Source organism: Salvelinus namaycush, chromosome 34 (genome assembly GCF_016432855.1).
Source record: "Salvelinus namaycush isolate Seneca chromosome 34, SaNama_1.0, whole genome shotgun sequence".
Taxonomy (NCBI): domain Eukaryota; kingdom Metazoa; phylum Chordata; class Actinopteri; order Salmoniformes; family Salmonidae; genus Salvelinus; species Salvelinus namaycush.
The window spans coordinates 31,648,746-31,676,104 of NC_052340.1; the positions used below are offsets into that span (position 1 = coordinate 31,648,746).

The window sequence follows — 27,359 nt, forward strand, 5'->3', positions numbered from 1 at the left end:
TATTCAACGTGGTCTTCTAGCCTCCCTACTCTTCTTCATCAGGAGTTACCGAACACTACTGGAGAGCTACTGGAGGTGCAGGTTTCTGTTCCAGCCCAGATTAAACCCCTTAGAGCAGGGCGGAAACAAAAGCCTGCACACCCAGTGGCTCTCCAGGAGGGGTTGGCCACTCCTGATCTAGGTTCCATGAAGAAGGAACAGAGGTTGGTATCATTAATAAAATAGATAAAATTACCAATAAAGATATAGAATATCATTGAGTTCCATGCAGAAGGAACAGAGTGGAGTCATTAATAAAATAGATGAAATGACCAATCAACATGTAGAATATCATTGATTTTATCATATGATTTTAAAGTACAGTGGTAAAATATGAGGAAATACATGAATATAGACAGTGTTACATGATCACACAGTAAAGGCACTAGGAAAGGCACTCATCTAGCTTTCCATTTTACCAAGCATTTTGGTTAGTGATGACAAGTACTGTTAACACATTGTTTCCAGTAGGCTTTATGGAATTGATAACCAAAGCAAAGTCTAACAAGTATAGCTGTATATGTAATACATAGATTCATGTTGATATGTTAATAACAACCAATACATTGAGATACATAAGTGCCCCTACATTAAATGACAGTAGGCTAATATAGGTAAGAGGTTGATAATTGGGCTTGTTCAGACCAGTACAGTAGCTAGTTCCACCATGTTGCTTTGAGGAGGGGACCAGGAGCAGGTGGGTTTGCATGTATATCTGACCCCAAGTAGAGTAGCAGGAATGTGGGGGACAGCCAGGGTGAACGTCTCAGAATCCCAGGGTTTCTTTCTGCACCTGGCAACCCAGAAGGGTGTTTCCAGCCTGGACACACTCGGACACACTGGCTGCTGAAACACACATTACCAGGACAGGGATCATTATATTGTGGCATTATGGGGACAAGGGTGGGCAAAATGTATCTTCAAACACTTGTTAGAAGACAAAATACCACAAACATTGTATTGTGAATGATTATACTCAAAATACAAATATTTGTCATTTAAGTAATACAGTGGATCCCAACCAGGAAATTGCTTTCACCTAAACAATTTATTTCCAATCAGGTGAGACGAAGGCCAAGAGTTTAGATGCCAGGTCTATGAGAGTGAGCTATAGCTACCTTTCTGAGCCTGGATCCATGATACTGCCTTCATGGCCAGAAACTGCCACTCCTCCTGAGCCTCCATCTTGAACCCATAGAGCCATACCAGGGCTAGAACCGTGGCCCACACCTCCTGGTCCACCTGAGTGAGTGAGTGAGAGAGAGAGAGACCGCGAGAGAGACAGAACCACACACAAAGACAGATGGAGTGAGAGAGTAAGGGAAAGAGAGATGATGAGAAAGCGAGGAAGGAGGCAGAAGATAAGGATACTGAATCATGGGAATCATGGTAATCATGGTGAGATTCAGTTCAATGGTCATCATGCCTGTGTCCAGAGCTGATGGCCTTTCTACAGAGCATACATGCAGATACTCTGTGTGAGTGCAGAGTCTTGCAGCACGCTCATATTGCTGAGTCTCAGTTTATTTCTGTGGACCTACCGGTGCAGGCTTTGGCTTGGCCACCTCCTCCTCAGTCTTCCCCAGCACCTCAGCCAACGCTGCCTCCAGGACCCAGGAACCAGAGGCCTTCTGGAGGGAGATCAGCTGGAGGAGAGGGTCCATTGCAGGATCAGAGGCTGGGGCTGGACAGTCAAAGTCTGATGGGTCAACCAATGGTCAGAATGGTTACAACTGATCGAAACGGTTACATACCTAATACCTTAACTGTTCTATTATAGCACCAGTGGCTAACTGGGTCACCCTAACCCTATGTCACGCCCTGACCGTAGAGAGCTTTTTATGTCTCTATTTTGGTTTGGTCAGGGTGTGATTTGGGTGGGCATTCTATGTTAATTTTCTATGTTTTGTATTTCGTTGTGTTTGGCCGGGTGTGGTTCTCAATCAGAGGCAGCTGTCTATCGTTGTCTCTGATTGAGAACCATACTTAGGTAGCTTTTTCCCACATGGTTTTTGTGGGTAGTTGATCTTCTGTTTAGTGTTTTGCACCTGACAGGACTGTTTCAGTTTCGGTTATTCACTTTGTTGTTTTTGTTTAGTGTTCAGTTTAAATAAAAAGTAATGAACACTTACCACGCTGCACTTTGGTCCCATTCCTCTTCCTCGGACGACGAAAACCCATATACCCTAAAAACAGTGCTAAAGTCCTTATACTGGGCTTAAGTAATACAATCACAATAAATAGATACGCTTTGGGGAGTATCAAACTGTGTTACAATTCCCATGTGAATAACAGGTACTTGAAATGAGGTTAACACAGACATGAACCTTTAAAATTACCTCTGTATTTTATGTCAGAGTCTGATACATCATCACCAGAGTGTGATGGGACAACAAATGGTCAGAATAGTTACAAATGACCGAAACGGTCACATACCTAGTACCTTAACTGTTCCGTTATAGCACCAGTGGTTAACTGGGTCACCCTAACTGTAAAAACAGTGGTAAAGTCCTTGTGCTGTAAAGTACCACAGACCTTTTCCCAGTAAAGCTCCCTTTAGACCCCTGCACATCCTCTGGTGCATAGCCATACTACCCTGCATCCTCCTGGGCATAGCCGAGCTACCCAGCATGGTCGTGAGCATGGAGCTCTGACACAACACTGAGAAAGATGGAAAAAAAAAAACACACAAGTCACTGGGTACAAACGTATAGGAACACACACAGAACACATTTATGAATTAGCTCACACCTATAACACATTCCACACTCTATACATCAAATCTGAATTAAATCATTTCTTTGCACAGCCTCTGTCACACACACACACACACTCACTCACTCACTCACTTGGCGTGGGGACTTGTCTGCGTAGCATCGGTCCTTGCACAGCCTCTCCATCTACTTTGTGGACAGCGATGAAGGCAGTAAAGGCACTGCTCACTCCTGATTGGACACTGAGCTCTACCACCTTCTCTTTCACTCCCTTCTTCTCCCCATCCCCCTGTCTCTCTTCCATCTCCAGGGAGCGGATCAGGGTTCGAGCCCCCAGCCTGTGGACGGTCAGTCTGGAGAGGAGGGATAGAGAGATTAAGATGGTGGAGTGGGGGGATAGAGAGTTATAGATGGTGGGGTGAGGGAGAGGAGAGATAGAGAGATTAAGATGTTGGAGTGGGGGAGAGGAGGTTTAGAGAGGTATAGATGGTGGGGTGAGGGAGAGGAGGGATGGAGAGATTAAGATGTTGGAGTGGGGGAGAGGAGGGATAGAGAGATTAAGATGGTGGGGTGAGGGAGAGGAGGGATAGAGAGGTATAGATGGTGGGGTGAGGGAGAGGAGGGATGGAGAGATTAAGATGTTGGAGTGGGGGAGAGGAGGGATAGAGAGATTAAGATGTTGGAGTGGGGGAGAGGAGGGATAGAGAGGTATAGATGGTGGGGTGAAGGAGAGGAGGGATAGAGAGATTAAGATGTTGGAGTGGGGGAGAGGAGGGATAGAGAGATTAAGATGTTGGAGTGGGGGAGAGGAGGGATAGAGAGCTTAAGAGAGGAGGATTGATGATGGGATGGGGGTATCAAATCATACTACATAGCTGAAATGCATTAGTAGTGCTGGCACTGTTTCTGTTAATGGAGGGTCATGGCAGTCTTGTCTGTAAGTGGTGGCACATTCCCTTAATGTATCTGACCAAGGCCTGCACACTGTAAATAGTATAAACAGTGTTGTTTTTACCCAGTGTCCTCTGTAGGCTTGAGACTGAAGCTCAGCTGGTTCTCAACAGGCTGCTCAGCTAGGCTGTACTTCACTGTCACTGAGCCCTCTGTGTCCCCTGAGCTCTGAGATAAGGAGATATAGAAAGACAGAGAGGCAGAACGATATAGAGAGAAAACAAGGAAATATGGGGTTGAGTGAAACACGTGGACCGTGACCAAACAAATAGTTATGACCTTTCCAGTGCCCTTTGAACATTGACATACTGTATGTTAAACAATATTAACACTCATAACAGGAGAAGGCAGAGCCCTCACCTTCCCAGTGAGCTGGGCATACAGCAGTGCCCTTTGACCCTGGAAGAGCACTCTGATTGGTGGAGACAGAGGGGTGACAGACACCCCCTTTGGGACATTCCACTTGACTGAGATGTCCACCACAGCCGGCTGCAGGGCAAACCGGAGGGACTGCATCACCTGAGGGAGGGAGGGAGGGAGGGGAAGAGGGAGAGAGAAGAAGCGGTAGAGAGAATAAGGCAGGTGATGAAAACATTTCTAACCAACACAGCCCTCTTTACGTATGCACACACACACTTTCCCACCCTCTTACCCTCTCACCCTCTCACTCTCTTACTTTGGGCTGCATCCTGTCCTGTCCTGTGATAAACTGTGCCTGCCCTCCGCCCTGCTTGGCCACCCCAGAGATGAGAGCAGAGCTGGCCCCCTCTCCAATCCCAAAGGAGAAGCACCTAGCAGGGGCACACCCAGGAAACAGTATTATTGTTGTTGTCAAATACCAAAATAAGGCTATCAAACAAATCACTGGTATCGTTTTCTTGTGCTTGTGGGCTGACTGAATTAAAACATAACTGTACAGGAAGAATCATCAATACAGAAGCTTTTGTATTCTCACAGGGGTGAAAAACCCCTAACCTACATAATCTCCCACACTGCTGCCCACAACCAGGTTGGATAGGTTTACATTAGATTAAGTTTAACAATGAATCTTTTGAGTCAAAAAGACCAGTGGTTAGAACTTTGTAAACAAAGATTCCACTGGCTTTACTTTCCAGACAGGTGCAATGGCCTCTATAACAAAGTCTATTGAAACCAGTTAGGGACAGTTCCCAATGTTTGAAAATATTTTCACATGACCATCCCCTTTTATATTTTTCCACATGTACACATTTTCAGTATTAATGCAAAAAGAATGATTTCCACCACAAATACCAGTAGCGACCCTGTGTTTCTAAAGGTGGATATCATCTTTACTACTGCAGCATGTTTTGTGGCACAGTGGATGCCACGCAGGGCTACGGGCCAGAAAGGTGAGCTGCGCTCCCTCTCCCTGCCCGTCTCATTACACTACGATCAGACCCGGGTGCAGACAATGATCAGCAAGGGGAAATCTGATTATTGCGCGCAGCTTGGAAGGGACATTGCTCACAACCCTCCCGTGCGCCCAATAAAAACACCACTACCCTCCCCTGCGCCCAATAAAAACACCACTACCCTCCCGTGCGCCCAATAAAAACACCACTACCCTCCCGTGTGCCCAATAAAAACACCACAACACTCCCCTGCGCCCAATAAAAACACCACAACACTCCCCTGCGCCCAATAAAAACACCACTACCCTCCCCTGCGCCCAATAAAAACACCACAACACTCCCCTGCGCCCAATAAAAACACCACTACCCTCCCCTGCGCCCAATAAAAACACCACTACCCTCCCCTGCGCCCAATAAAAACACCACAACACTCCCCTGCGCCCAATAAAAACACCATTACCCTCCCCTGCGCCCAATAAAAACACCACTACCCTCCCCTGCGCCCAATAAAAACACCACAACACTCCCCTGCGCCCAATAAAAACACCACAACACTCCCCTGCGCCCAATAAAAACACCACAACCCTCCCCTGCGCCCAATAAAAACACCACTACCCTCCCCTGCGCCCAATAAAAACACCACAACCCTCCCCTATTGTGGACAACTCCCCCATAACAGTAATTTTAGAACTGTCCCTTACCTTTCAGGTGGGAGGTAACAGAGTTAGTTAAAGCAGGGCTCCCATAGCTAGGTAATGATAGGGGAAACAGTGCTTGTGGGCCCACCTGTGAGAGCCGGCATTTGCCTTCACCAGATCCAGGACTTCCTTGGTGTTCCCCACCTCACCGTCAGTGAACAAGAAGAGCTGAGGACGACAAAGAGGATATGTTCATCATGTGTTAATGTTAAATAATGTACATGCAGCCTTGAAGTATACAGAGAATGTTTCCTCAGTAACCAAAAACACAAGTCTATTTGCTGTCCCAGTAAGAAATGCATGGTACTGTAAATACCACACACTCAAAAGATACTGTTTGGTTGGATGTAACTAAACATGCCATTGTAGTGGAGTGTAGCGGACATGAGTCAGTCATTGTCATGTGATGAGGTAGCCCCGCCTGCAAACTTTAAAAAAATAACCTGTGTGTGCGCTCACTCTTGGACTAAGACCTTGGTTGCCCCCGTGGGAGACACGTGTTACATTGGTGCCCAACATGGGGCAAGTATGGGTAGCTGCAGCCCAATATGACAACCAGAGTATGGGCGAGTGGGTGTTTCGAGAGAGGGTGTATGGAAACCGAATCAGCTAATTGGGCAGATTTGCTTCCAATTGAGATAGTTTTGCGTGGTTGATTGGGCTACGAGTCGATAGTAAGCCTGCGATTAGTGCTCCTGTGTTGTGCCTGCCGACTTGAAGTGATTCCTGTTGTGTATCACGATTGTGTGGCTGGCAGTAGCTACGTGGCCATTTTGTTTTGCTTACATTATTTTATTTCAAGTAAAAAAAGCAGCCTACACATTAAATAACTAATATTGATAACCATTTACACTTCCGGTCAAAAGATTTACAACACTTACTCATTCAAGGGTTTTTCTTTGTTTTTACTATTTTCTACATTGTAGAATAATAGTGAAGACATCAAAACTATGAAAAAAACACATGGAATCCTGTAGTGTTTTATATTTTAGATTCTTCAAAGTAGCCACCCTTTGCCTTATTGACAGCTTTGCACACTCTTGGCATTCTCTCAACCAGCTTCACCTGGAATGCTTTTCCAACCGTCTTGAAGGGGTTCCCACATATGCTGAGCACTTGTTGGCTGCTTTTCCTTCACTCTGCAGGCTGACTCATCCCAAACCATCTCAATTGGGTTGAGGTCGGGTGATTGTGGAGGCCAGGTCATCTGATTCAGCACTCCATCACTCTCCTTCTTGGTCAAATAGCCCTTACACAGCTTGGAGGTGTGTTCGGTCATTGTCCTGGTTAAGTGTGCCTTGAACTCTAAATAAAATCACTGACAGTGTCACCAGCAAAGCACCCCCACACCTCCTGCATGCTTCACGGTGGGAACCACACATGCAGAGATCATCCGTTCACCTACTCTGCATCTCACAAAGACACGGCAGTTGGAACCCAAAATCTCAAATTTGGACTCAGACTAAAGGACAGGTTTTGCTCGCATGAGGTGGAGTATCTAAATGATAAGCTGTAGACCACACTATCTACCTAGAGGGTTATCTGTATTTTTCGTAGCTGTCTACATACCACCACAGACCGATGCTGGCACTAAGACTGCACTCAATGAGCTGTATTCCGCCATAAGCAAAAAGGAAAACGCAAATCCAGAGGCGGCACTCCTAGTGGCCGAGGACTTTATTGCAGGGAAACTGTTAGGAATTTTGTTAATAAATAGTTAAAACAAATTCTAGCTTTAGATAAAACTATAACTAATTGAACTCTGCATGCCTGGGGAAAAGAGATTTGTGTTGTGGGTCATAAAATAAGCAGAAAGGGTCGTTAAACTATGGGTGAACTGACCCAACTTAGCCTGAGGTGTTTAGATAAACTTTTTAGGTATTCCATTATCTTGAGTTGTCTGCTAAAGTGGTAATCAATTATAGTGAGCCTTCAGGATAAATGATTATATGGTGTTTCATGTGAGTGCCCTGTGAGGTTAGAATGAACTTTTGAACCTGTTTTCTATTTGTCAGGACAATGAGACTCATTCTGTAATCTATGACGTCATATATTGTATATAAACCTGTGTTTATGATCAAATGGGAGCGTGCTCCGAGAATAAACACTATTATCTAATTTTAATATGACTGTATCCTGTCTATTTTATGGTAATAAGTATCTTACAAATTCTTATAAATAGACAGATTGAATAATTAATGAGTATATTGTAGGAATTATTTAATTCCACTAACAGAAACTTAAATCCATTTTACCAAATTTCTATCAGCATGTTAAATGTGCAACCAGAGGGGGAGAAAAACTCTAGACCACCTTTCCTCCACACACAGAGAAGCGTAACAAAGCTCTCCCTCGCCCTCCATTTGGCAAATCTGACCATCATTCTATCCTCCTGATTCCTGCTTAAAAGCTCAAATTTAAGCAGGAAGCACCAGTGACTCAGTCAATAAAAAAGTGGTCAGATGAAGCAGATGCAAAGCTACAGGACTGTTTTGCTAGCACAGACTGGAATATGTTCCAGGATTCTTCCGATGGCATTGAGGAGTATACCACATCAGTCAATGGCTTCATCAATAAGTGCATCGATGATGCCTAGTCAAAAGGAACACCTATGTGAGAATGCTATTCATTGACTACAGCTCAGCGTTCAACACTCAAAGCTCATCAATAAGCTAAAGACCCTGGGACTAAACAACTCCCTCTGCAACTGGATCCTGGACTTCCTGACAGGCCGCCCACAGGTGGTAAGGGTAGGTAACAAGACATCCGCCACGCTGATCCTCAACACAGGGGTCCCTCAGGGGTGCGTACTCAGTCCCCTCCTGTACTCCCTGTTCACTCATGACTGCACGGCCAGGCACGACTCCAACACAACAGTGGTAGGCCTGATCACAGACAATGACGAAACAGCCTATAGGGAGATCAGAGACCTGTCCGTGTGGTGCCAGGACCACAACCTCTCCCTCAATGTGATCAAGACTAAGGAGATGATTTTGGACTACAGGAAAAGGAGGACCGAACACGCCCTCATTCTCATCGATGGGGCTGCAGTGGAGCAGGTTGAGAGCTTCAAGTTCCTTGGTGTCCACATCAACAAACTAACATGGTCCAAGCACACCAAGATAGTCGTGAAGAGGGCATGACAGAACCTATTCCCCAGGAGACTGAAAAGATTTGGCATGGGTTCTCAGATCCTCAAAAAGGTTCTACAGCTGCACCATCGAGAGCATCCTGACTGGTTGCATCACTGCCTGCGACCGCAAGGCACTACAGAGGGTAGTGCGTATGGCCCTGTACATCACTGGGGCCAAGCTTCCTGCCATCCAGGATCTCTATACCAGGCATTGACAAAGACTCCAGCTACCCTAGTCATGGACTGTTCTCTCTGCTACTACATGGCAAGCGGTACCGGGGCGCCAAGTCTCGGTCCAAGAGGCTTCTAAACAGCTTCTACCCCCAAGCCTTAAGACACATGAACATCTAATCAAATGGCTACCCAGACTATTTGCATTGCCCCCCCTCTTTTACACCGCTCCTACTCTCTTATTATCTATGCATAGTCACTTTAATAACTCTAGCTACATGTATATGTTACCTCAATTATCTCGACTAACCTGTATATAGTCTTGCTATTGTTATTTTACTGCTGCTCTTTAATTACTTGTTTGTTTTATTTCTTATTCGTATTTTTTTAACTGCATTGTTGGTTAGGGGCTTGTAATTAAGTATTTCACCAGATGTATTCTGCGCATGTGACTAATACAATTATTTGATTTCCACTGGTCTAATGTCCATTGCTCGTGTTTCTTGGCCCAAGAAAGTATTTCTTATTGGTGTCCATTAGTAGTGGTTTCTTTGCAGCAATTTGATCATGAAGGCCTGATTCGGAAAACAGTTGATGTTGAAATGTGTCTGTTACTTGAACTCTGTGAAGCATTTATTTGGGTTGCAATCTGAGGAGTAGTTAACTCTAATGAACTTATCCTCTGCAGCAGAGGTAACTCTGGGTCTTCCTTTCCTGTGGTGGTCCTCATGTATACCACCCCTGGGGGGGAGGGGGGCAGTGCATCAACTGACGAAGTGCTCGGAGCAGGTGCAATTCAACAACAAGCAAACGTATAACCCCAGCTTGTCATGCAGAATTCAAAGTTGGCCTGTACAACATGCAAAAAGGTAAGGAGCCTCGGTCTAGAAATGACTGGAGGGATTAAACTAGAAAAAGAGTGTGTGGCATGTACAGTAAATTAACTGCTACAGACGTAAAAAAAACAAGAGCCCTCAGAAAGAAGGTTTTTGAACATGCCTGAACCAAGGCGCATTTGGTGGCAGCAAGCCTTGTAGACAAGGCTAAAGAGGACACCTAGGTTAACACTCAAAATAAAAATAAAAAATAGACACTACAGCCAGAGTCTTCAGAACAGCCTTAGAAGGTTAAATATCACAGCCACATGCCCGCTCATGGCTTCGAGCAAGAAGTTGACTCTCAGGAGTTAAATGGACTTGACATGGGGAGAGTCATTGTGAGAGGTCTTAAACTCAAGGTAGGACATTTTTTTCCCTTCACCTTCACAGCATAGAACAAGAATATGTGCTTCATATTACCACAGGCAGGAGGCCTATATATTCTCATGTGTGTGTTCTGCAGTATTTTTATTTATTTAACTAGGCAAGTCAGTTAAGAACAAATTCTTATTTACAATGACGGCCTACACCGGCCAAACCCAGATGACGCTGGGCCAATTGTGCGCCGCCCTATGGGACTCCCAATCACGGCCGGTTGTAATACAGCCTGGATTCGAACCAGGGTGTCTGCAGTGCCTTAGACCGCTGCACCACTTTGGAAGCCTACATTGATTTATTTTATTGTGATATTTGTTCTGCTACATTGTCTTGAAAATGATGTAAAATGTGTGTCTGGTAAGCCCCACAGCGGAGTATGTGTGCATATGGGAGGTGTTCTGCAGTGTTGTCTAAAAATGTTGCTGTACATTGAGGTCTAGAAAATTAGGCTATAAGAAATTCGGACTTGCGTAAGCTCCGCAGCTATACTCAAGTATAGTATATACCTACCCTCAGTTTTATAACTGGAAATGTACAGTTATTTGTGTAAAACTAACATGGAAATAGGACTCAGACTCATCCTCTGGCTTCAAAACAGAAGTCCAAACTCTCATGGTATTGTAGCTCAATGTACAATATTTGTATGTTAAGAAACAAAAGACCAAACACAGCTCAATAAAAACCACCCAACCTCTAGTAGAGTTTGACACACCCGTTCCTTTCCACACGCCCACTACTTTCCTTTAGACACACCCACTCGCCCATACTCTGGTCACCATATTGGGATGCAGCTACCTCACGTGGTACGGTCTCTTGTGGGGGAGGGGGTGAATGTAGCAGACATTAGGTCATGGTCACGTGATGATGTACCCCCACCTGCGAACTTCAAAACCCTCGGCCCAAGAGGGAATTTCTTCATGATCGAAGACATTGGTTGCTCTCGTGGGAGACCCGGGTTCATATGCCAGGTGTTACATATGGAAAGGTGGGAGGAGTTAAAGGTGTTTCCGGAGGAAACTGTATGACTCACATTGTGTGTAAGGCATTTAAAAGACCGAAGAGTGAGGTGATTGGAAAAAAAGATTTAAAAAAAATCTCCACAATGATACAGTAATTGACATATTTTAAAAAACTACATTGTGGACCACTCAGAGTTTAGATATTAGGAAACAAACTTAGTCAAACGTGGTACAATGGTTCCTTTGGCGTCAACTATAATACATTACATCAACTACATTATTGGTAACAGTTATTTAAACAATAAGGCCCGAGGTGGTGTGTAACGACGCACGCGGAGTGCGTGGACACAGTCCTTAGCCATGGTATATTGGCCATATATCACAAAGGTGCCTTATTGCTATTACAAATACATGTTATCATACCCGTGATATACAGTCTGATACCACGGCTGTCAGCCAATCATTCAGGTCTCGAACCACCTAGTTTATAATATACATTACGTCATGTATGCATAAACCAAACTAAATACAGTCAATAAAAAGGACATGCAGGCATTTATAAAGAAATGTCTCCGTTGGAGGATAAGGTGGCAGGCTTTGGCAGAGGCATTTATACTGAACAAAAATATAACATGTAAAGTGTTGGTCCCATGGTTCATGAGCTGAAATAATAGATCCCAGGAATGTTCCATTTGCACAAAAAGCTTATTGGTCTCAAATTGTGGCCAAATTTCTTTACTTCCCCTGTTAGTGAGCATTTCTCCTTTGCCAAGATAATCCATCCACCTGACAGGTGTGGCATACCAAGAAGCTGATTAAACAGCATGATCATTACACAAGTGCTGGGGTCAACAAAAGGCCACATTAAAATGTGCAGTTTTGTCAAACACCACAATTCCATAGATGTCTTTGAGGGAGCGTGCAATTGGCGTGCTGACTGCAGGAATGTCCACCAGAGCTGTTGCCAGAGAATTGAATAGCTCTACCATAAACCACCTCCAATGTTGTTTTAGAGAATTTGGCAGTACGTCCAACCGGCCTCACAACCGCAGACCACGTGTAACCACGCCAGCCCAGGACCTCCACATCCGCCTTCTTCACCGTCAGGATCATCTGAGACCAGCCACCTGGACAGCTGATGAAACTGAGGGGTATTTCTGTCAGTAATAATGCCCTTTTGTGGGGAGAAACTCAATCTGATTGGCTGGGCTTGGATCCCCAGTGGGTGTGCTTGGCTCGAAAATGGGTGGGCCTATGGCTGCACCCCTACCCAGTCATGTGAAACCTAAGATTAGGGCCTTATCAATGTATTTCAATTGACTGATTTCCTTTTATGAACCGTCAGTGGTGGAAAAGGTACCCAATTGTCATACATGAGTAAAAATATAGATACTTGAGTAACTTTCTATTAAAGTAAAAGTGAATGTCACCCTGTAAAATACTACTTGAGTAAAAGTATTCGGTTTTAAATATACTTAAAACCTCTTGGAAATAGGGGGCGCCCTTTTCACTTTTGGATAAAAATGTGCCCAATTTAAACGGCCTCGTACTCTGTCCTAGATCATATGATATGCATATTATTATTACTATTGGATAGAAAAGACTCTGAAGTTTCTAAAACTGTTTGAATTATATCTGTGAGTAAAACAGAACTCATTTGGCAGGCAAACTTCCAAACAGGAAGTGAAAATTCTGAAATGGGTCTCTGTGAAAGGCATCGCCTATTCAATTGCCTTGTATTTATGGATCTGTATGCACTTCATACGCCTTCCACTAGATGTCAACAGGCAGTAGAACGTGGAATGAAGTGTCTAGCCTTATGTGGGACCAGATGAGAGTCTTTGGAGTGAGAGGTCAGCCATATTGGCAGTATTTGGCTACGCACTTGGGTGTGTCATATCTTTGTCTGCAATGCGTTAGGTAGACACGAAGAAATGCTCCGTCTGGGACGTTATTGGATATATATGAGAAAAACATCCTAAAGATGGATTCTCAACTGAGTTTGACCAGTTTATTCGACTTTCATTATCACTTTTTGAATTTTTCGTTCATGCGTCAAATCTTCATGGACACGTGAGCTACACATGCTAGCCAAAGTTGCTAATTCGACAGAAGAAATGGACATTCTAAAACAAAACAACGATTTATTGTGGAACTAGGATTCCTGGCACTGCATTCTGATGAAAGTTCATCAAAGGTAAGGGAATATTTATGATGTTATTTCGTATTTTTGTTGACTCTGTTGACTCCAACATGGCGGAGAATGGCTGAGCGCTGTCTCAGATTATTGCATGCTGTGCTTTTTACTAAAGTTATATTTTGAAATCTAACACAGCGGTTGCATTAAGAACCAGTGAATCTTTAATTATATGTACAACATGTATTTTTCAGCAAAGTTTATGATGAGTTTTTCTGTTAGATTACGTGACTCTCTAAAATTTCTCCGGACATTTTGGAGCCATTTGTGACCATGTTGCCAAACCACGATTTGTAGCTATAAATATGCACATTTTCGAACAAAACATAAATGTATTGTATAACATGATGTCATAAGACTGTCATCTGATGAAGTTGTTCAAAGGTTAGTGATTAATTTTATCTCTATTTGTGGGTTTTGTGAAAGCTATCTTTGCGGTGAAAAAATGGCGTTGTGTGTTGGGCTATTGTGGTGAGCTAACATAAATATATGTTGTGTTTTCGCTGTAAAACATTTTAAAAATCGGACATGTTGGCTGGATTCAAAAGATGTTTATCTTTCATTTGCTGTATTGGACTTGTGATTTCATGAAATTATATTATATTCCCTGTGGCGCTAGGCTAGGCTATGCTAGTCAGCGTTTCTGATGAGAATGATCCCGGATCCGGGATGGGTAGTCCAGAAAGGTATGAAAAGTAAATGTAAATGCTAAAATATACTTAAGTATCAAAAGTAGAAGTCACTTATTATGCAAAGCACCAGTTTCTTGTTTTTAAAATGTATGGATATCCAGGGGCACACTCCAAAATTATTTACAAAAGATGCATGTGTGTTGATAAGTGCGTGAATTTCACAATTTTCCTGTCCTGCTAAGCATTCAACATGTAATGAGTACTTTGGGTTGTCAGGGAAAATGTATGGAGTAAAAATGACAATGTGTGTGTTAGGAATATAGTGAAGAAAAAGTAGTCAAAAATATAAATAGTAAAGTAAAGTTACCCCAAAAAACTACATAAGGACTTTACACCACTGTGAACTGTAAACCTTAGAAATTGTTATATGTTGCATTTATATTTGTGTTCAGTAGAAATTATTTTCACTGTAGCTGGACAGCTGATGAAAAAGGATCATCCCTAATGTCACTGTTTAACCAACAGTAAAGATCATCACTACTGTCAGTGTATAACCCACAGTAAAGATCATCCCTACCATCACTGTATAACCCACAGTAAAGATCATCCCTACTGTCACTGTATAACCCACAGTAAAGATCATCCCCACTGTCACTGTATAACCCACAGTAAAGATCATCCCTACTGTCACTGTATAACCCACAGTAAAGATCATCCCTACTGTCACTGTATAACCCACAGTAAAGATCATCCCCACTGTCACTGTATAACCCACAGTAAAGATCATCCCCACTGTCACTGTATAACCCACAGTAAAGATCATCCCCACTGTCACTGTATAACCCACAGTAAAGATCATCCCTACTGTCACTGTATAACCAACAGTAAAGATCATCCCTACTGTCACTGTATAACCAACAGTAAAGATCAGCACTACTGTCAGTGTATAACCCACAGTAAAGATCATCCCTACCATCACTGTATAATACACAGTAAAGATCATCCCTAATGTCACTGTATAACCCACAGTAAAGATCATCCCAACTGTCAGTGTATAACCCACAGTAAAGATCATCCCAACTGTCACTGTATAACCCACAGTAAAGATCATCCCTACTGTCACTGTATAACCCACAGTAAAGATCATCCCTACTGTCAGTGTATAACCCACAGTAAAGATCAGCACTACTGTCAGTGTATAACCCACAGTAAAGATCATCCCTACCATCACTGTATAATACACAGTAAAGATCATCCCTAATGTCACTGTATAACCCACAGTAAAGATCATCCCAACTGTCAGTGTATAACCCACAGTAAAGATCATCCCAACTGTCACTGTATAACCCACAGTAAAGATCATCCCTACTGTCACTGTATAACCCACAGTAAAGATCATCCCTACTGTCAGTGTATAACACACAGTAAAGATCATCCCTACGGTCACTGTATAACCAACAATAAAGATCATCCCTACGGTCACTGTATAACCCACAGTAAAGATCATCCCTACTGTCACTGTATAACCCACAGTAAAGCTCATCCCCACTGTCACTGTATAACCCACAGTAAAGCTCATCCCCACTGTCACTGTATAACCCACAGTAAAGATCATCCCCACTGTCACTGTATAACCCACAGTAAAGATCATCCCCACTGTCACTGTATAACCCACAGTAAAGATCATCCCCACTGTCACTGTATAACCCACAGTAAAGATCATCCCTACTGTCACTGTATAACCCACAGTAAAGATCACCCCTACGGTCACTGTATAACCCACAGTAAAGATCATCCCTACTGTCAGTGTAAAGATCATCCCTAATGTCACTGTATAACCCACAGTAAAGATCATCCCTATGGTCACTGTATAACCCACAGTAAAGATCATCCCTACGGTCACTGTATAACCAACAGTAAAAATCATCCCTACTGTCACTGTATAACCCACAGTAAAGATCATCACTATTGTCAGTGTATAACCCACAGTAAAGATCATCCCTAATGTCACTGTATAACCCACAGTAAAGATCATCCCTACTGTCAGTGTATAACCCACAGTAAAGATCATCCCTACTGTCAGTGTATAACCCACAGTAAAGATCATCCCTACGGTCACTGTATAACCCACTGTAAAGATCATTCCCACTGTCACTGTATAACCCACAGTAAAGATCATCCCTACTGTCAGTGTATAACCCACAGTAAAGATCATCCCTACTGTCACTGTATAACACATAGTAAAGATCATCCCTACTGTCAGTGTATAACCAACAGTAAAGATCATCCCTACGGTCACTGTATAACCCACAGTAAAGATCATCCCTACTGTCAGTGTATAACCCACAGTAAAGATCATCCCTACGGTCACTGTATAACCCACAGTAAAGATCATCCCTAATGTCACCGTATAACCCACAGTAAAGATCATCCCTAATGTCAGTGTATAACCCACAGTAAAGATCATCCCTACGGTCACTGTATAACCCCACAGTAAAGAGCATCCCTAATATCACTGTATAACCCACAGTAAAGTCATGCCTGAGCTTCTCAATGGAACCATCGTTTCAGAAAGTGCAGACACATTTGTCTATGGGGTGTGTTACAGAGTCTAGTTGATAGGTAATCGACTAGTTGGACTGTTCCCCAGACTCCAGGCGTAGGGATTTGTACAATGCTTAACAAGGCTATTGAACTTAACATTGGTGTCTGTCTTTATTCCTTAATCCAACTTATCTTACAGAAACATGGTGTCAGAAGTGGGATCGTTTCAGTGCTTGGTTCAGATGCTTTGGGTCGATGCAGACCCTCAGCTTCTCTGTTTTTTTCACTATGACCATATTGCTGATCCAGTCAGTTGGTTCAGTCACAGATGTCATGTGGCCATCGGCCTCATACTTGTCCAGCTGGGCCTTCACAGCCACTTTCATTGCAATGGGCACATTGCGAGGAGCACACTGGACTGGAGTAATGCTCTCATCCACTTCAAAGTGTACCTCCCCAGGCACTGATTCAACGGGCATGTTGAATACATCGTCATATCTGCTGAGTAGTTGTTCTTTGGACAGGGGTCCATGCTGGACATGATCCACAATGTGCAGGTCATTTGGTACAGTGAACTGCATCAGTCCCAGGCGTTCGCATGTAGAGCCTGAGAGGAGAGGATTTTGACTGGTTTTCACAATCTCAAACTCCAGCTTGTGTTTGCGTCCCCGAATAACACATTCGGTCTCAAAGGTGCCCATAGAGCTCATTAGTTCTCCTGAGTACAGCTTTAGTCTAGTATCGCTGGGAAATAGATGTGTGTCAGGTGCCAGATTGATTTTGTCTTTGTAGCTCATTACGTTGCATGTAGCACCCGAATCCAGTTGACATTGTTGTTGCTTGTTGTGTAATCGTAGTGTCACAAACCATTTCTTCCCTCTTGAGTGTACAGCCCCAATGGATTCATGCATGTAAATGTCACTTTCACTGTTCAGCTCTGAACATTGAGTAACATCATCAACACAGTGAATCTTGCCCTCACTCACCCTTCTTTTGCTTTTGAGACACACTTTTGCAAAGTGATTATTAGTTCCACAAGCTCTGCATGGTTTTCCGTAGGCCGGGCAGTGCTCTTTGCCACGTGTGTGTGTATTCCCACAGTATTTACATGCTACGGGGCTCTCTGTGTTCACCGTTCGTGGTGAATTACTCTGCCTCGATTGGTTTTGTCTGAATGTCTGCCTAGCAACAGCGTGAACAGTATCAACGTCGGAGCGTGGGGTTTCCGTTTCCATTGCTCTCATTCTCATGTCAGTGACTTCAGCAGTGCGGCACATTTCGATGGCAGTTACTAATGTTAAGCCTCTCTCTCTCAGTAGACGCCGGCGCGTATTCTCATTTGCAATTCCCAGTACTATTTTGTCACGAATCAGTTCATCTTTCAATCCCCCGTATTCACAAGTGGCGGATTTCTCTCTCAAACGGGTTACAAAGTTGTGTACTGACTCACCCTCTTCCTGTTTGCAGCTTCCGAAAACGAACCGCTCGTAAATTACGTTTCTGGCGGGTTTGAAGTAATTCTCCAATGCATCCAATATAGCCTTTGCATCACACTGTTGTCGTGCCGTGAGGGTGAGATTGTGCCGGTAGATATGCCTGCATTCGCTGCCCATTAAACTCCTCAGAGTTGCCGCTTGTACCTCGTTGGGTTTCTCATGTAGACCGGTCGCCAGCGCATAGTCCTCGAATTCATCCCTGAAGTTGTCCCAATTAGTATTCCAGTCCCCTGTGAGAACCATGTGATTTGGTGGCGGAATGTTCGCTGCCATAGCAATGGAATAGGAGATTTCTTTGCCTTCAGTCATGGAGGTAGGTAGTGATGCTAGCTAGCCAGCTAACAACGAGTTGATCAGTGTTGTGAGTAGGAAACGGCTTGTGTTCGCATATGGAACGTAACTGCGCCTATACTGTACTTAGCTACAAAAATAACAAACGTGTGTTTTCCGAGCCACTTCTGATACCATGTTTCTTCATGCCACACCTATCAGCAGTCTGTGAGCCTCTGCGCCGGTTGCTGGACAAAGACACACCATGGCACTGGCTACCCAAGCACGAGGCCGCAGTGCAGGAGATGAAATCTCTGGCTTCATCCATGCCAGTGTTGCGCTACTACGACGTCACGAAGCCTGTCACAATCCAGAGCGACTCTAGCCAAAGGGGACTTGGATGCTGCCTTATGCAGGAAGGCCAGCCCGTTGCGTTTGCCTCGAGAGCGCTCACCCCCACCGAACAAAACTATGCACAAATTGAGAAAGAGTGCCTCAGCATCGTCTTCTCCTGCCAGCGATTCCATCACTACTTATATGGTCGAGAGCTGGTCACCGCTGAAACTGACCACAAACCACTCATTGCCATATTCAGTAAACCTCTCCTCAACGCGCCCAAGAGGCTTCAAAGCATGCTCCTGACTCTGCAAAACTACAGCCTGAAGGTCATTTACAAGCCAGGACCAGAGATGTACATCCGTGAGACACTGAGCAGGGCAACAGCACAATGTACAGGTAGAGGCACTGCCTATCAGCGGCAGGCCATCTGTTCGCTACAGCAGGAACAACAAGATGTTCAACAGATCAATCAGGCAGACTACTTAAACGTGACAGATCACCGCCTAGCCCAGATCAGGCAACATACTGACAAGGACGAACACCTACAGTCACTGAAGTCCATGGCTCTCGCAGGTTGGCCATATCTGAAAGAGGAGACACCTTTCACAGTGAGAGAATACTGGACCTTTCGAGATGAGATCAGTGTGCAAAATGGCGTCTTGTTCAGAGGTCAGAAGGTCATTATTCCCAAATCACTACGTCCAGAGATGCTTACCCGCATACACTCCAGTCACGTTGGAGGTGACGCATGCTACCGTCAGGCTCGTGAAACATTATACTGGCCAAACATGCAAGCAGAAATTAAAGACTTTGTCAGCAACTGTACCACATGCAACGAGTACGCTCATGAACAGCAAAAGGAAACCATGATGTCACACGAACTGCCCACAAGGGCCTGGCAAATCATCAGCATGGACTTATTCAGCCACAGACAAAAGGACTATCTTCTCCTCGTTGATCATTACTCTGACTTTTGGGAAATTGAACTGCTCCCTGACTTGTCTGCAGAGACGGTCATAAAGCGCTGCAAGGCGCAGTTTGCAAGGCAAGGTCAGCCTGACAAGGTAATCACGGACAATGGCCCACAATTCACTGCACAGTTCAAGCGTTTCGCCTCAGAATGGGAGTTTGACCACGTGACCTCCTCTCCAAGACACCCAAAAGCAAATGGCAAGGCAGAATCAGCTGTCAAGATTGCAAAAAACCTGTTAAGCAGGGCCTTGCGCGACAGCAACGACCCATGGAAAGCGATCTTACAGTGGAGGAACACACCCACCGAAAACATGGACAGCAGCCCAGCACAACGCCTTCTGTCCAGACGTCTGAAGACTACTATCCCCGTAGCTAACAAGCTACTTGAGCCCTGCGTCATGGTTGGCGTCACGGACAAACTGCGTCACAGAAAGCAGCTCGCTAAGTGCTTCTACGACCGGACTGCTCGAGACCTACCAGAGCTGGAGGTGGGTGAAACTATAAGGATGAAACCGCTGCCGGGAGACCACACAGGACTTTGGAGGCTGGGCACATGCCTACAGAGAGTTACACCACGTTCTTACCTGGTGGATGTTGGTGGCTCCCTCTATCGTCGCAATCGGGTGGATCTGCGCGTAGCAGAGCAGACAAACCAGAACATGCCATACACTCACCTAGATGAGCTGGATCACAGTCCAGGCCTAAGGGTAAGGGGTGCAGAATTGAGACATGAGCCAACTGAAGGTGAAGCTTCTACCCCACCAAACTCTCCAGCTCGTGGCCCTAATCCTACCCCTGTCAGAGCCAATACTTACTCACGGGTGGGTCGGCTGTGCAAGCCACCGGACAGGCTTACTCTGTAAGCAAGAGACTTAACTTGTTGTCTGTTAATTTAAAAAAATATTTCAAAAATTTAAAAAATTTAAAAAAGGAAGATGACAGCTGAAGTAAAAAGAAAATGTCATGCTTTTCAATTGTTATGACTTGACTGTTAAGAACTCAATGTTATGCCGTTATGTTTGCACTTTCTATTGAAAAGGATGATGTTACGGAGTCTAGTTGATAGGTAATCGACTAGTTGGACTGTTCCCCAGACTCCAGGCGTAGGGATTTGTACAATGCTTAACAAGGCTATTGAACTTAACATTGGTGTCTGTCTTTATTCCTTAATCCAACTTATCTTACAGAAACAGGGTGTTTGTTTATGTAAGGTGTGTAAGTTACCTGTCTGGGCTGGTCAGGGAGGCAGGGCTGGCTGTAGATATGTTTTAAAGGCTGGAGGATCTCTGTACCTCCCAGGTCAGCCCTCATTGCCTTCACCTTCTGCAGAGCCTCATCCATGGTCTTCTGGCTGTACTCCACACTCTTACTGATGTCCAGATAGACACAAACACAGAAGGTCAAAGGATCATCACCACAACATATTATAGGACATGGACATTTTAATATTTCCCCTACCTAGGGCTGTGGCAGTCATGAAATTTTGTCAGCCAAGTAATTGTCAGCAAATAACTGCTGGTCTCATGGTAATTGACCGCTATTAGTATAAGCATGTGTAGCATCTCCTGGCTTCCAAGCATAGCCTAAACAAGCATAGCCTAAACAAGCCTAGCCTAAACAAGCCACCATCACAATATATCCATTACTTATTTTTGACAGGTCTAAAGAAACACGATATGAAGAAAATGTAGTCTATTTCAGAAGAACAGAATAGCACTCTGAGGCTATGCCATATGGCTGTGGGCTACACTAGTTAATTTAGCAGACAAGATGTGCTTGGAATTCCATGGCATTATGTTTTATAGTATGAAGAATACAATTGAACAAATCTTAATAAAATAGAAAGGATATTTTCTCCAAACGATTTCAAAAGAAGTGCGCACATGCAGCTATTCTGTGTTGAGCGGTTAACAAAGAAACTGGTCCTCCTATATACTTCATTTCGAGATATTTATGCGACTTTAGTTGTGATACAAACATTAGGATATATGTAAGATAAATAAAACATTTAAAAATAAACAGGCCGGTTAATCGGTATCGGCTTTTTTGGTCCTCCAATAATCGGTATCGGCGTTGAAAAATCATAATCGATCGACCTCTAATACAAACCTTATCAAAACATATAGGCCTATGGGCTAGGATACATGAGGTGTGCGACTATGATTTGAAAGTCGCGAAAAAAGAAAAAAAAAGGTATGCGAGGTTTCTGGCCTTAATGCACAAGCTGGGCATTAGTGATAGTACACAGCGGCGACGAGTCATTTAGGGCAGGGTTTTGAGCCCCACCTGTTTAGCTTAAAGAGTAAGGCAGCTCCAAAATACAGGTGTTTCAGCCTAGCTCAGTGCTTTCTGTAGTGGTGGGGCAGCCAGCGGAAAATACGGAGTGTAGGGGTTGGTAATGTTCTCTGGTTGTTCTGTGATTGGCTCAGTGTTCACTCATGCGGACACTACTTCAACGCAAAACTGGTAGCTCTACTGGTAAAGCTCGAAAATTCAAGCCCCTTGGGTGCTGCCATAGACTTACATTAGGTCATTGGCCACAGACAAAATTATGTCAAATTACATAGCTTTGATTGGACTTTGATACTTTAAAAAATCTTAGGTAGAAAGCTAGACAAGCAGTCATTGATCATCATGAATCAAGTTGGCAATCTACTGGCAAATCCTTTTCAATCCTTGTGTTATGACTTGCCCTCCTGGATGGAGATCAAAGGTGCCGGCTAACCAAAGGTTTCAAGAGAAGACCCCCCCCCCCCCTCCTGGGGGAGTTGGCCAGTTTTATGACGGTTCCTTGCAGGAACTCTCTCTTCCACTATGCAGAAATGGAAGTTAAAAATCCCTTTGTTACAAAAGAGATTGATTTTGCAGTACTGTAACATCAAAAGTTTGGACATTGAAACAATATTTCTAATGTAAATAATGTTTGAAATAGTTGGTGGGACTTAACAACAACTGATTTTATATGATTATTGTTTATGTGATATTGTTAAGGACGGTATAACTAAATAGCTTTATCTCTGAAAGTGTACACATTCAAGGGGTCAGGTTTACATCTAAATATTGTAAAATGTATATGATTAAATTTGAAACTATTTGTGAGAAGATTAAATGTGATTTTAACCTTCTAACTGAGGTAACATTTTTTCATAGAGACTTTTGCCAAGTCAGTAACCACGCCCACGTGAGCACAAACATTATGCCAAAGGAGGGAATGCCCCTTTTTCCCCTAAAGAATTACTAGACCAGCATGATCGACACGAGATGGTTAGAAACTCTGAAACGTTCAACAGAGAAGAACAACATCTCAAGAGACCAGTACATTGCCAGGTTGCTACTGGCGTGTAAATAGGTTCTAACTGTACCCTGAATAATCAAACATTGAGACCAGTATACGGACGGTGTTGAGCCGGACATCAGGAATGGTTAGACTCTACCAGACCAGAAAATGGTAAGACTCACTTTGAGTTAAGAAGATAAAGACTACATCGGAACATTCAGTCTGCAGCTGTTTAAGTACTTTAGTCTAGTAAACTCGGCCGAGGGCCACTACGTGTGTACCTTTTGAAGGATCCAGTCTAACAGGGATGAGAAGGGAAGAACATTTCCCTCCCACCACCGTGTGGTACTCTGATGTATCCATTTGAACGGACACTTCCAGAACAAAGAAGAAGATTGCTACTGCGGACATGGGGACCTCTGGTGGACAACAAGAGACTTACACATCCAGAGACTTTCTGATGAACTACTCTCCACAGGCTGATCGGGCAATTTCAACAGAGAGAGACGACAAAGACATACAAGCGTAAATATGTACATTGCATTTCTAAATCCGAATGAGTGGTTGTTAGGGTGCTAAATGTCCATATTTACATGAGCGTATTATTCAACTGCATGTACGATAGTTGAATTCCTTTGTCTCCCCTTCTCCCGCTCTTTCTTTCCCCACCCTTTTTCATTGTGTAACAAGCCGTCATATCGGGTTAGTCCACGAGGGACTTTTTATTACATTTAGTTGGTAATCAATGTATAATCTATCCTGTGTGTGTGTTTATGTAATTCTGTGTGATTATTTAGTAAGTAAATAAATAATTAAGCCAATTTATGTATTCCTGAGTCATCATGTAGACTAGCGTTCCTGCAGATTTAACGGATTATGGAATGTTCAGAATGAGACTGATATGAGGAAATGCTATGATATCGAGATTCAGATTTTCTTGAGTTAATTTGGGAAACGGTAACTCGTTAAACAAACTTTTCCTGTGGTGCCCCAGGTTACTAATGAGGTAATTGTTACATGATTAATTTAAATCACATAATAACTACACAATTAATTATTCGATAAATAGCATGTCATCATATTACTAATAGCTACATCACGACACTTGTCATATGAGAAATTATTAGATAAAACATATCGGTGCTCATCGGACACACATTACACAACAAGTTGGAAATTGCAAATTCAACAATGAGGGCTGAGGCGCGACTGCAGCCTCAGCCCTCATTGGCCCAGTGTCGTCCGGATTAGGGGAGGGCTTGGCCGGCCGGGATTTCCTTGTCTCATTGTGCTCTAGCGACTCCTTGTGCCGGGCGCCTGCAAGCTGACTGCAGTCGTCAGTTCAACAGTGTTTCCCATGACACATTGGTGCAGCTGGCTTCCGGGTTAAGCGAGCAGTGTGTCAAGAAGCAGTGAGGCTTTCGACCTTCGCCGAGTCCATAGGGGAGTTGCAGCAATGAGACAAGATCGTAACTTCTGGCCCATGGCATTGCGTGTGAATGTTTATCCTTAAATTAAATACCCCCTTTTCTCACCAATTTTGTGTGATATCCAATTGGTAAAATTTTTATACATTGGCCATGCGGTCAATCCAGCATGACTTCTGCCGCGTTCAAGACAACTGGGAACTCTGGGGGAAAAATTATCTCCGACTGGGAAAATAACTGAACGGTTATTCCAAGTCGGGAACTCGGGCCTCTTTCTAGAGCCCACAAGAAGGACCGCCGCGCCACCTTCCTGTTCAAGTGAGCACAGCACAATAAGGTGAGTCCAAAAATGTCTTGTATGCTGCTACATAAATGATGTAATATGCCAGGGAGATATGTATACTGTAGCCAAGAAAGTAATACTAAGTGTATGTTGTGTAGTAAGCAGTTAGTAGCCCATGTGCCTCACCCTAATAATTTGGTCCCTTTCCTCCCATTTAGCCAATAGCCTGTTTTCAAGAAATGTAATCATTGAATATTGTAAGAGCTTTCATTGTCTGCTTATAAGCCCCCTTTATTTAACCTACGGTTCTGACTTGGTGTACAGGGAGAATACTGTAAGAACGGCCCATGTTCTGAATTCTGCTGCTGTACATTTCAAAAGCGCTGAACAAATAGTTATATTGACTACGTCCGACCTAGCTTGGATTGCCTCTTATCCGCTCGTCGTTCCCTTATGCCATAGTTTGTACATCTCAATTGTTAGTATAAACCACATTTGTTTAAGCAAGTCTTTGTTTTTTTTGAGGCTGAATGAACTGTTTCGCTGCCAGACAAGGCTCGCTGATAACCAGGTGTAGCGGTGGTAAGGATTCACTCCATGGTGCTGAAAAGGGCGCTCTGCTTTTGGGACAGCTTTATGTAGGCCCTAACAGTTTGTGGGCACCATTTGTCACCGTTATAGTGCATTGAATGTATGTTTAGTGTTGTGTTGTGGCTTTGCTGGCATGCATCAACATTTGTTATTGTTGTTTGACCCACCAAGATTTACATGCTAAAATCGCCACTGATAAAACATCAATCTACTTGCACATCATCATCTGCACATCTATCACTCCAGTGTTAATGCTACATTGTAATTACTTCGCCACGATGGCCTTTTTATTGCCTTACCTCCTTACTTCATTTGCACACACTGTATACAGATTTTTTTCCATTGTGTTATTGACTGTACGTTTGTTTATTCCATGTGTAACTGCGTTGTAATTTGTCGCACTGCTTTGCTTTATCTTGGCCAGGTCGCAGTTGTAAATGAGAACTTGTTCCCAACTGGCCTACCTGGTTAAATAAAGGTGAAATTAAAATAGAATTTTTTTTAAATCATAAGAGATATTCTAACGTTGTCACCCATCAGACTATTCTTAATTGAATGTTGTCTTTACATTTAATAAATGAGTGATATTTATTTTGACTTAGAATGGACCATTATCATGCACCTGTCTCAGAACAGGGGCATGAGAAAATAGCACTTCAATAGCAAATGGAGGACTATGCACATAAATAGCGAATGGAGGACACTTTTGCCATGGTTCATATTCATGACAGCCAGGTAGGCTATACTCCTGTTGTAAAGCAAATCAATGTGCTTAATATTAGGAAAGTTGATGAATAAAGATTAATAAATACAGTAGGCCTAGCCTATAGAGGCCATCAAAACTCTGTTTTCTCACGCAATTGCATAGCCTACAGAAATGTTGCACAACATGAGCTCATGGGCTCTCATGAAGTGTTTGATGACATTTGCATATATGTCAGAGTGATTAGAGGGACAATAGAGTGCTGAGTACCAGGCAGTTAGCAAGTTTGGTAGGCTACTAATGACCATCAGCAGCATCAGAGCTTGGAGAAGCCTAATTACCGTGACTAAATGGTCATGTGGAATTTGACTGCCTTCATGACTCGTGACAGTTGGTGTGGCGGTAATACCGTCACCGTGAGGGCTCTACCCCTACCTGCTGCAAATGATTAGCTCATCATTCTGCCCCTGAACAAGGTAGTTAACCCACTGTTCCTAGGCAGTCATTGAAAATAAGAATTTGTTCTTAACTGACTTGCCTAGTTAAATAAAGGTCAAATTTAAAAAAAGATGTAAACATTAACTGTCAAACACTGTCACCGATTATCTTTGGATTTGGACTACCTGGTACAACATACATGATAAAACCCTAGAATGACACAGCTAAATGTGTTTGTAAAAAACGTAAGTCCTCAGACACTGACTTGAACTGATTGAGACGAGGGTTGAAAGTAGAGAACACTCACGGAAAGAAGGACTCATAACTGGACCCAAAGCCGATGATGTTGAAGTAGCAGCCCATTGGCAGGCTTTTCAGCAAGAGCAGCAGAGTATCCTGCAAGAGAGAAATTCAAGTGTTTTTACCATTCAATAAACCATATAGGACATGCTTAAAGAATGGAAGACTACAGAGTAACCACTGTGTACTGGATTTCACTCTAAACTATCTCTTGGTGAATCCTGTGCAGATTGAGATGTTAATTTACTAGCGCAGGGTTGTGTGTGTGTGTGTGTGTGTGTGTGTGTGTGTGTGTGTGTGTGTGTATACTCTGGCACTGCCAATGCGGTCCTGAGCCCCAGACCCATTGTGCATGGAGATTGACATGCTGCCAGAGCGATCCACAACAAAAAGGAATTCCCCGAGTGAGGTCATCGATGACATCACATCGTTGGGGAACTCTGGGTACAGGCTCAGCATGACCACTGGGTCGCCCATCAGAGAGCCTGGGAGCGATAAAGAGAGAGCAAGACAGAGTGACAGAAGTGTTCAACAGCCTTTGTCCTCTTTCTCCATCTCTACACTACATCTACTGTATCTTCTGTCTCACCATGTTC

General features: G+C 43.6%; 1 protein-coding gene across 3 annotated transcripts in view; it reads right to left on the minus strand.

The window, feature by feature from the left end:
- Window positions 1-323: 323 nt before the first annotated feature.
- The window catches only part of LOC120028306 (von Willebrand factor A domain-containing protein 5A-like), a 41,940-nt gene continuing 14,904 nt past the window's right edge, over window positions 324-27,359 (minus strand). For 2 of the 3 annotated variants that reach the window (XM_038973510.1, XM_038973511.1), the window contains 13 exons: window positions 27,073-27,248; window positions 26,771-26,859; window positions 20,969-21,113; window positions 5,864-5,943; window positions 4,381-4,495; window positions 4,065-4,223; window positions 3,769-3,872; window positions 2,889-3,106; window positions 2,575-2,700; window positions 2,172-2,225; window positions 1,581-1,738; window positions 1,158-1,281; window positions 324-885 (listed from right to left, as the gene is read on the minus strand). In XM_038973510.1, coding sequence (XP_038829438.1) covers window positions 806-885; window positions 1,158-1,281; window positions 1,581-1,738; window positions 2,172-2,225; window positions 2,575-2,700; window positions 2,889-3,106; window positions 3,769-3,872; window positions 4,065-4,223; window positions 4,381-4,495; window positions 5,864-5,943; window positions 20,969-21,113; window positions 26,771-26,859; window positions 27,073-27,248 — 1,628 coding nt within the window. In that variant the 3' untranslated portion in view covers window positions 324-805. The remainder of the gene's footprint in view (window positions 886-1,157; window positions 1,282-1,580; window positions 1,739-2,171; window positions 2,226-2,574; window positions 2,701-2,888; window positions 3,107-3,768; window positions 3,873-4,064; window positions 4,224-4,380; window positions 4,496-5,863; window positions 5,944-20,968; window positions 21,114-26,770; window positions 26,860-27,072; window positions 27,249-27,359) is intronic. The other variant, XM_038973512.1, reaches the window with a different exon arrangement.